This window comes from Colletotrichum gloeosporioides (assembly GCF_011800055.1).
Source record: "Colletotrichum gloeosporioides strain Lc1 chromosome Unknown consensus_80, whole genome shotgun sequence".
Lineage (NCBI taxonomy): Eukaryota > Fungi > Ascomycota > Sordariomycetes > Glomerellales > Glomerellaceae > Colletotrichum > Colletotrichum gloeosporioides.
The window spans coordinates 183,681-194,172 of NW_025544725.1; the positions used below are offsets into that span (position 1 = coordinate 183,681).

Sequence of the window (10,492 nt, forward strand, 5' to 3'; positions counted from 1 at the left end):
TTGGCAATGGCTGAATACTTGATAGCATGTCGGATTGGTTGAAGCTCTGAGATAATAATGCCTGCTCAGCAAACCTGGAGGAAAGTTGCTGCGAGTCAACTCGAAGCCGTCGGAGTCATGGTAGTGTCTTAGGAATAGGGACAGATCAAAAGCACTGCAAGTGTAAGCAGAGATTGGGAAGAGTAAGTCAACTCATGCCTCCAATACAGTTATTTTCTCGGCCTCTGCACCTCGTATCTGCCTGTTATGGAATGTGTTGACGGAGAAAATAGGAAGAAAGAGAGCCGAAAATTTTCCATTGAAGCCTAAAAGAATGCCCAGCGTGTCAGCTCAGTCCTAGACGTGCTCCATTGCGTGATTTTTTGACCAGACTCCTCTCCTAGGGACGGATAACCCGAGACGTTTGACCAAGCTGCAACGGGATAACTCTGATTATGGTTCTCATCATATTCATTGCCTCTAATCCTGTTCCTTGAGGATTCGATCTTGCCCTTCTTTTGTCTCTTATGATGGATGCGGGTGGCTTCTTAGGCAACAAGAATGGATCGCCTCGGACTGATTGTCAGAAACCACCATGGGACGTTTTCTGACGGGCGCATGACGAGATCAGACTCGTTACACAGTACATATTCGACAGAATGTGCCCTGTTGAAGTTCTTTTTCATGTTTTTGCTAGAGCCCGCAAATGACACCGCACTTCATGACGACTCCTGAGACCAGACATGGCCATGAGCATCGCCCGGTGCTGTGCATTTTGTGTTATCCTGTGGCGGTTCCGCGATAAGAAACGAACAGAAATGGTTTTCTCCAGAAAACACACTTGAGATTGAACCAGGGTTCTCAAGTTAACGGTCGTTGGCATCTGCCTGAGCCAAACATCTTAACTCGTCTCAAAGTCTACCCACGGCATACTTACAAGAACTCCGTCCGGCCAACAACTTGCACTTCGAAATCGTCCCAAGAAAAGAAAATGAATGGCCCGGCGGTGCCTGTACTGCCACTTCCGCCCGAGGAGTTCATTCATGTGGCTCTAGATGCCGGGTCGGTGCATGGCTTGAAACCCCTGTTGCTGCCCTGTCTATTCCCTGCAAGCAACGCTTGTCCTGGGGCCATGAAGCACCCGGGCGGCATACTTGCACTGTTGAGTGCGTCGCGTCGCGTCGCGTCGCGCGCGGGGCAACGTCACCGCGAAGGCGGATTGATGCCATATGGCACATCTTTGGTTGTGCTAGCCTTCTGCACCAGCTGGAGCTCATAATGGATATGGCAAGATAAGCAGCAAATCAACCCAGGCGCAATTGTTCAATGAGGTATTGTCACACTAACGCCGTCAGAGGTATCATTTCAGCGCGAAGGCGAGAACTATTCTGGCTGGAAGACAATAAAAGCGCCATTCCTGACGATGGCTGACGTCGGATTTCCGGAGGCTAAGGTCATTGGGAAGGACAACTTGTTCAAGGCAGCAGTAGAATGAAAACGGGTTGGAGACAAGCCAAGGGCGTCGTGAAAGGGATTGCACGGTGAGGTGTTGAGTGGAAAACATGTCTCAGCAAGAGTGATCCAATTTTTGCAAACACCTTTGGTGTCTCAGTGATGACGAGAATACAAGATACGATTGGGAAATGATCGCCGACGTTATTCTTAAGTTAAGTTGGGCTCTGCGGCGGTGTTTGCACCTTCGTTGGAATTCACCCATTTCCAAGATGGCGCCGCAGTCGGGAAACCAAGGAGCGCGGCCGGCGACCAGTCTCTAAAGTGTGTCTAGCTGAAGGTCCATCGAAGAGCTCAGCTGTCGGTAGTTGCGGCGTATTTGGACAAGTCAGAATTTCGTCCGACAGTGAGGGAATTGCAGCAAGCCCTGACTTGGCTTTGACGAAACTGTGGATTAGTAAGACGGCGCCGGCAGCTTCTTGAGCGGTGATTATATGGCGTCGACACAGAAGGAAGATTAGCAATGTGTTAATAAGAAGGTGTGCTTGGAATGTAGGTATACAAAAGTATAAGAGGGGAGCTTAAGGTGGAAGGTTTTCCACGGTAGTGGAAAAGGTTGCAGCCGCTTTTGTGGGAGATACCGCAAGATCTGGCGCACGGGGAGATTCAGCATCACGAGGGCGCTGTATTGACATGAAGGGCAACATAGCAGCCTCGTATCGCGAATGTGAGTCTGAGGTGGCTTGGCTGGACTCATTGTCCCGATCATATGGCTCCAAGTCTCACTGGTCGCAGAAAGACCAAGTTCCATCCTTTCAGAGTGAGAACGGCGTGGGGCAATCTGAGGCCTGACCCAACCGGCGAGTAACAAGGTATTCGCAGATGGCTTTCAAAACGAAAGATGACTGACACATGACGGTTTGCTTTTCCATGCTACTGATCTGCTAAACATGCACTCATGACCCATTCATACACAAGCCTCTTCCCAGGCTTATTCTGCATCCGTCCCTTAAAACTCAGACACATCCTCCGGGTTTGCATCACCTATTTCCACTAGACCATCCACCCGTATTCATACCTAGACCAACGCTGAAATGCTGTCAAGAGCTTGCTTCGTGTAGACTTGGGTGGCGTTCAGGTCCGCTACAAGCGTGTGGTATGCCCGGCCAGTCTCCAACAAGACTTTGTTTCGGCGAAAGTCTCCCCGTCGGCCCTCGATCTCGACTTTTAGTGATTCTTGAAGCGTCCTCGCGTTGACTAGACTCTTCTCCGTCTCTGTAATCCACTTTTGTCTCTCCGGTGAAGTTTGCTCAGTTATGGCCGATGTTTTGTCTACAATACCCTCAAAAAAGGCTACATCGCTGTCGGCTGCACGCTGCTTCGAAAGGAGGGTTGTATCCTCTGCCAAATCTCTCGTAATAATTGCCTCAAGTGCGTTGATCTTGACTGACAACTCAGTTGGGCTACATCCCAAGTTGCGCACAATATCCTCGTTGATTTGTTTCAGTGCATCGCCAACAACTTCGCTCTTGTGCTTCAGGGTTGACTGAACAGTGTCGAGGAGTGGCCGGAGGCCGGGACAAGCTGCACCGACAAGTCTGGCGACGGCGTTCTGGGAACTCGAATTGCCGGTGGCCAGGTCTGACTCCGGCTGTGTCTGATTGGAAATCTCATCCCGTAAACCAAGTTGCTGAGCAAAATCACCAGACAAAACCTTCTGCAGATCTCGCTGGGTCCCCTCAACATCAAATTGGGCCAGATCGTTCTGCTCCGTGCAGATGAAGGTTGCAAGGGCAAGGGCAAGGATATCGCTGCTGGTCTTGGATCGTTGTTCGGTACGGGGCTGCCATCTAAGAATTAGTATTTTCTTGAATCAATGGGGCCGTTACGTGATGTGATGAAGGAAGACATACCAGTGATGTGTATGTTAGCGGCTGCCTAAGATCCACCAGCTGCCGTGCCTTGATCCAGGGCTCAATCCTGGCTTTGATCACATCTAAGTCTGTCGCAGGCTCTGCCGTATCGCAAACGTCGATATGTGCTACAGACCGTTTGAGATGTACGACGATCCAGCTGCCGCCGGATTCTAGCCGCAGCAGAACGACCAAGTTGTCCGGAAGGCAAGCTGCAACATCCTGCTCTGCATATCGTTCGAAAGGCTCCCGGGGGTCAAAGATGTGGAACGTGGGCTTCACTTTGTTGAGCGTCAGAAGAGCATCAACACAGGCCCCAATTCCGTTGGCGCCAAGGTCTTCGCCGAGAGCAAGGGATACCATCGTATCGCGAGTCTGGTGGAGGAGTGGCGTTGTCGAGGAGCTTTGGCGTTGCCTTTTTGATGATGGTGTTTGGCTCGTGGTGACATTGAGGGATGTGCGGTGTTTGCCGCTTCGGGCGGGGGTTGATTGTGGCTGGCAGTGAGACGGTCAGCATGCTTGGAGACGAGACAAGCAGGGCGTTCGAGCGTGCAGATGGGGATAGGGCGTAATTACTTGGAGCACTGGCTGCTTGGGCAACTCAGGCGGCAGCGCATCCATGCCTGCAGCTTTGTTCAGGTCTTGCGTAGTAATGCCACGGTCTCGGGCTTGCATAATAGACGCTCCACGACGGTCGGTCGAGCAGCGTCGGACAAGGTGCAGAGCATCCAGCCAGCGAGGGTGCGTGTTGGCGAAAGCGGCAAGAGCATCGAAGAACGGTCGACCGTGGTCTAGGCGAAACCAGAAGGCAATGGTGCCAGGTGTGACCTTCCACGTGAGGCAGCACCGTTCTAGCTTGTTTGGAGAGCGGGTGTGTAGGGTTGCCGGATCATGGTCGACGTCCAAGGCTCGAATGACAACTTGCTGGGTAGCGTGCGACAGTGATGCCCGTAAGTCCGACAAGTCGATGGAGGCCTCGACTTCTCTCTCTAGGCTTCCAAGGCTGGCGACGATGTTTGCCGCCCAGATGCCGTGTTCAGATTCGTCCTCGGGCTCGAGAGTGACGACCCGCTCGAAGCCGATGATGGCGTCTTTGACGTTGGCCGCAAGAGAGATATCCGCTTCGCTAGAGTTATCCATGCTTAGGTGGGGTGGAATTGATTGCCGAGATCGTGAGTGATCGCTGACGAGAGGAAATAGACAAACGGGGCCGCCTTGGGCGGACGGACATCAGTAGCAGGATGCAACACAACTACGACGGTTTGATCGAGGAAGGTAGTCGGTGGTGAATGGTTTTGGAAAGAAAGAGTGATGGGGAAGGGGGGAAAAATAGAAAGGCACTGCTCCTGTGTTTGCTTTGTATCGAGAGCTCTGGAGGATACCGGAAGTAACTGTGTACCTTAAGTACAGGTGTATGAGTGCCGCTGGCAGCGACTCCACTTCTGGCAGCGACTCCCCTGATGGCAGTGACTCCACTAATGGCAGCGACTCCACTCTACCCCGCATGGCAGCGACTCAATCAAATAGCGACGTGATCTAACCCGGATGGAATTTTTCGGCCGCAACAACATGACCAGGGAGACAATCGGCCACAACCACCAAATTCGCGTCTACCAACGCATGTTCATTTTCCAGCGCGTTGGAAGCGGTCCTCGGCCCCGCAGGTCACTACCACACAGTGTAGGGCCGGCGCGAGCAGCTCCACCTTCATGGACGCACTTTTTCTTTGCTGCAGCCATGTTACGAGTCGCTCAACACACCTGCCGATCCAGGTTCAGAGGCACGGACAGGGACAAACATGCTACTGCCTTCTTGTTGAGAACTTGGCACTTGGGTACCTTTCCACTCTGAGCAAACAACGGCAATCGCACCTCACTGATGCCACCCCCATTGCCATCCTTTTTAGACAAATTGACGCCTTGGGGGGTTCATAGCTGGGCAAGACTGCATTTTCTGCCATATTTCTTCCTCCTCATCCGAGTGACTTTGCCTTGAGATGCTGCCTTTCTCGCGGCTTGATGAAGACCGCAGTACGCTGGATCTGAGCCCTGCTGACACATGATGCTGGAGATGGAAAGAACTTATTTGACACCATTGGGCAAGCGACTTGCACTCCAAGCACCAATGATTTGCGGATTGACGCGGTACTTCGACGAGCCGCCGGTTGAAGCGCCGTCTTTTCAACCACCGAGCGGAACATGACGCGCCTTTACAAGGCCTTGAAATGACTTTTGATATCCAGTCATTCTCTCTGGAAGCCGCCCTGATCATCACGATGCTTGTTGCAAACTCTGAGACATGCTGATATCTTCACTTTTCTGGACCGCTATGCGCACCCAACCTCCCTGCGAGTCTCCTCGCAGCATTCTTCGCTCTGCCCTGCAAATTACCACGGCCCCAAATTTGTGCGTTCGCGTCCCCGCCTGCAAGTCGCCAAATGTAGCTTTCACGTCCTTGGCACCACCAGCTTCTCGGTGCTAACGTTTATCCACCGGACACAGCAACAACAACAAACGTCCACAATACACACGGCTTCAAACAACATAAACATCGCAGTCGGTTGCATCATTGGCTCCTTCGATACATTGGGCGGAGCTTGCATCTCACTCGCCAAGTGGTATGGAAATATTCTATGCTTCGAGCGAGCCAACTACTCGACTGTGAAGTTGCAATCACTCCAATACAAGACAGTCCACGATTCCACCTTTTTGAACATGACTGCTGCTAGGACGACTTGCCAGGAACACCTGCGGGGCTTGCCAGGTCGACGTCTCGTTCGACGCAATAGGAGAGAGCTCTAACCAATTTGTTGCTCACACTCATACTCCAACGCTTGCTACCACTTTTCAGCTGACTATATCAATATTACCTTGTCGGCCCACCGCTTCCACATATACCCTGATGTTTCATAGGAGACTATGCCAACCAGATTTCAGATGTGAAGAGTTAAGTAACAGACTTCATGCACCAAAGCCTTTCAGAACACTAGACAGTGAAATCCATCACTACCTCGAGAACGCCGATATCCTGTCCAAGCCTATTGTCTACTGCAAGACATGTGTTTTCCATTTTAATGCCTGATATTTATAGAATGATCTTTTCGTGGAATTCCAAATTAGATCATAATACCTATTCCAAAGACCTACCAAAACCGGAGAGAAGCAGATACGGAAACAGGCCACCACAGTCTCAGAGACGAAGCGGCTGATCACGTACTAGTGCGCCTCATCCTTACTCACCACTTCACGTACTCATTCATATCCTCAATCATGCGCCTTCAATGTTTCCATCGCTCGATATATCACTCAAATTTATTCGAGAATGACACAACTAGATTTATGAAAGCTGAAGGGGCATATATCAAATGATTGAGGTGGGGGAACGAGCACTTGCAGTGGCTATTGACAAAGATGAAGTCGGCAGCCGTCCGGGAAGACCACCTTCTGCGAGGACGTTTGAACAACGCAATATCTGCAAGAAACACTTAAGCGCAGGATTCATTACGCTTTTGCTGGACTCGGAAGGTTTGGAAGACGGAGGTGTCATTTAGCAGCCCTAAGCTAGCCTGAGATCGGAACCTTTTGTACGTAGGATACGACTTTGATGGCCAGTCAATACGAGGAAGATACCGAACTGCAGGCGCAAAAGGCGAGACACAAAGATGACGGGTTCAACAAGGTTATGAGGTAATAGGGCGATAAATTGCGTACTCATGCCGTTTCGTATATCGAAAAGGTCTTAATTTTGATCACTGCGACCTGCGACAGGTTCTTCATGACCGAAAGCCTGGGCTCTGCGCTCTTTTCACATCATGTTCCGGTCTAGAGTCCGCTCCATCCTGAGATTCAAATCCTGCTTCCTTGTCCGAAATATATCGTTACTCTCCTCATCAGAGGCCCAGACAAGATCTTGTCCCCCTCAGGGAATCGGTCTCAGGACTTCATGGTCGGCCCACACAGGAGAGGCCCTGCATTTCAAGAACTTCATGCTGGTGTACCCTTCTTGACACGAGCGTCCGTCTATTTAGCTCCTGTTCTAGGTCGGTCGCCATCATTGACTCGCTGAGGCTATGGAACCACAGCTGTGCAACGAGAGAGATCACTCAGCTGAGTTTTGCAGAACTTAAAGACATGGTGATTCAAGTAATTTATGTGATGTGGATACTGGGCTCGCGCAGCATATCCGATAGTGTGGTCGGCGAGAGGATAGAGTGGGCCCAAACATACACGAGGAGATCGATATCGGGCATTTTTAGTAACTGGCGCGTCTCAAATCAGTATAGGGGTATATGTAGGTTTGTATTGAACTTTTAGTCTCAGATATTGGTTGTAAGCATCAGTAGAGCATATAAATGAGGGCAAAGAAACGGTGAAGACCTGATCGTTTTAGGCGTGAGCTAGACTTCAGCTGTGTTCCCAATGTCTTCCAATGCTGATGCTCGATATTTTTAGTATTCCATGCAAGATCTGGACGGTCTATACTAGTTACCTGGATGAATGACAGAACGATTAACACAGTGATCCAAAGTCCGACTGGTGCTATTATTCATAGTTACCCCTGACATGTAAGATCGTAGCGTGATCGTTAATGGCCTGTCAGAGCGCGGGGAAATCTCATCTGTCTTCTAGGTAGATGACGCAACTATGTGCATGGCAGCACGGGTGTTCATAGGTTTCCAAACAGCATCTTGAATACCTTGTCTCAAACTACCCGAGTCTCTTATCCGGCGCTGGTCACGGGCATCTGCATGGCGTTTCGCTCGTGTATGTGGGTTCTGACGCGACTAATATATCAAGCTTCAGATGAGAGAGAGATATTGTAAGGTGAGTTTGACCATGCGGTTGCCACACCGTGGGTGTGCAAAGTTCGGGCAAGCTCCTCGGATTCTCAACAAATCTTTCGTGGACCTTTCCCGAGCGAAACTGTAGAATAGAATTCAATTTGCCCATCAAAGACACAGAGAACCCGGCTTGCGGGACAATAAGCATAGTCTCTATTGCTGAACATTCCGTCATCGATTTTGATCAGGTAATGGTTTACACTCGGACGAATGGCTATGGTTTTGGGCGGCGCGGACTTTCTCATGGCAGTTTCCTCTCGATTCCATTTCTCGCAACAGCAGAAATACCATAGCGGATGACATATCACGACGCTCACCACCCAAGTTTGAGTTCTTGGCGTGAGGTGATATTGAGTCGCGCTCGCGAGACCACCGTGCTGGGAACTCTGATGCACGCTCGCCAAAATGAGCTGTCTGATCACCGGGAGCCATGTTTGAGTGTCTCTGTCTGTCATTGCCTGCAGAAACATCCGAATAAGTGGATGAGACTCTTGAGGGTTGGTGCGGGAAATGGCCAAGGCTTGCTCCAAACATTTGACAGCCGATACTGCGATTTGGCATTAATAAATAGCGACAAAAGCATATTCACTAGTGCGGGGAACATGCAATAATTAATTTAAGTGGATGTGCGTCGGCTGGGGCATCGTGTCTCTAGGCAAGCCGAGCCACAAGTTCTGAGGTCCGGGAGGAAACTTGATGCTAGAATCAATCACCGTCGGATGCATCGGTGGCAATCTATGACCCGCAAGATGAGAAATCTGTGGATTTTACATGCGTCCGCAGTCCAGCGGATGGATTATGATAGCAGGATCGAACTAGGATCTAGCGAGATGAATTTGCAGCTGAGAGCGAAAAAAGAAAAAAAAAAAAGGATGTGTAGCGGGCGAGAAGTTTGAACTGGAATTTGCAAATTGGACAGAGATGGAGGGACGTGGACAGAATCTACATGAGTGGTTCGGTTTGAGGAGATGATATTGTGGACTTGAATGGCATTTGCTCTGCGCCATGACTTGGAATTCCAATTTAGATATGGCAAAGGGTATCTAACGGCGTACCGGTCCGAGAGGCTGTGGCAAATGACCGTCTGGTCTATTCCAGTTGCGTATCACGAGGCCATTCCGAACCTTGCTCGCGACGATGTCACCTCGTTGAGCCCGTCGACATAGACGATATCTGTCATCTGTCCTACAAACAATGAACAAAAGCTCCCTCGGCATCGTAGCAGGTGGTGACTGAATGCGGAAGCATGCGAATGTTTCCACCATAACGCCTACCAAAAGTGCGCGACCGTCAATGAATGAGTCCAACCGACGTTGCAACTACTATCATGAACAGGCAGGCAAGGATGGACGACATGCGAATCGTGTCGCAGGCCTTGAAGTCTTCGGTGCAGGTGTCATGAGCCTGCTCGATCATCGTTTGTTTCATTTCGGTAATCTTGGTGATCCACGTTGCTCTTGTCTGCCAAGGACAAAGCTTTAGCAACATGAAAAAAGTGAAAGTCGGGGACACAGACCTCGCGGGCGGACACAATATCTCTGGCAACTTCTCTAGCCTGACATTTGCCGAGACCACATTCGACCAGATACTCGCCGAGCTCGAGTCCCGAAAGCGAATGCAGTTCAGCGCCAGTCCAGGCAACGGGGTGCTTGAGCGCAGTTTGGCGAAAATCGAGGGCGGCGTTGAGCCATCGGCGCGTGGAGTCTATGTCGGCACCTGTGTCAGGTAGATTCTGGGCGAGATTTGAGATGTGGTCATTGAGAGAATGTTCCAAGGCGCCGTTAGCGGCGGAGGGCGGCCAAGTTGTGGCGAGGCCGTACTGCTCTGCCTGATCCAGCGCGGCAGCAACTGGGTTCTGGGGAGGCTCCAAGAGCACGTTGCGGGTGTTTTCATCGACCGACATGCTTGAGAAGCAACGAGCGCGAGGGCGTTTCCGGTGTGAGTTGTCGTGTTGAGTGGTTTCGGATTGGCCACAGGGGCAACGGAGCGTGTTGCTGGAGTCGGTGGTTGAAATGTGGACAAGAGAAGAATCGCAGAGGCGAACCAAACTTGGCAGAAGTTACTGCTTTCACTCACCAAGATTTTTTTGTCGGAAAGAACGAGGGGCGGTGGATGTCAAGCAGGGAGGCAGGTACGCAAACTTTCCCCTTGGCTTAGAATTGGAAAGAGCAATGGAGGCAGGCAGGTATGGACAACATACCACGACCACGACTTTCTCCACTATTTCCAGCGGGCATGAGCGGGCACGAGTGGTTGAGTGTCGGATCGAAAACGACTATTGCGATGGATAGTGTGCCCGTTTTCGTCT

At 50.8% G+C, this 10,492-nt stretch overlaps 2 protein-coding genes across 2 annotated transcripts; both read right to left on the reverse strand.

Annotated features, from left to right (window-relative positions):
• Positions 1-2,509: 2,509 nt before the first annotated feature.
• GCG54_00015621 (uncharacterized protein) lies at positions 2,510-4,484 on the reverse strand (the record flags this gene model as incomplete). Its single annotated transcript, XM_045415399.1, has 3 exons — positions 2,510-3,274; positions 3,345-3,839; positions 3,921-4,484. The coding sequence occupies 3 exons, from the start codon at positions 4,482-4,484 to the stop codon at positions 2,510-2,512; spliced, it is 1,824 nt and encodes a 607-aa protein (XP_045259198.1).
• A 4,990-nt stretch (positions 4,485-9,474) lies between these two features.
• Positions 9,475-10,087, reverse strand: GCG54_00015622 (uncharacterized protein; the record flags this gene model as incomplete). The annotated part of the gene is made up of 2 exons (XM_045415400.1): positions 9,475-9,645; positions 9,701-10,087. 2 exons carry the CDS (start codon positions 10,085-10,087, stop codon positions 9,475-9,477), a joined length of 558 nt encoding a protein of 185 aa, XP_045259199.1.
• Between the last annotated feature and the right edge of the window lie 405 nt (positions 10,088-10,492).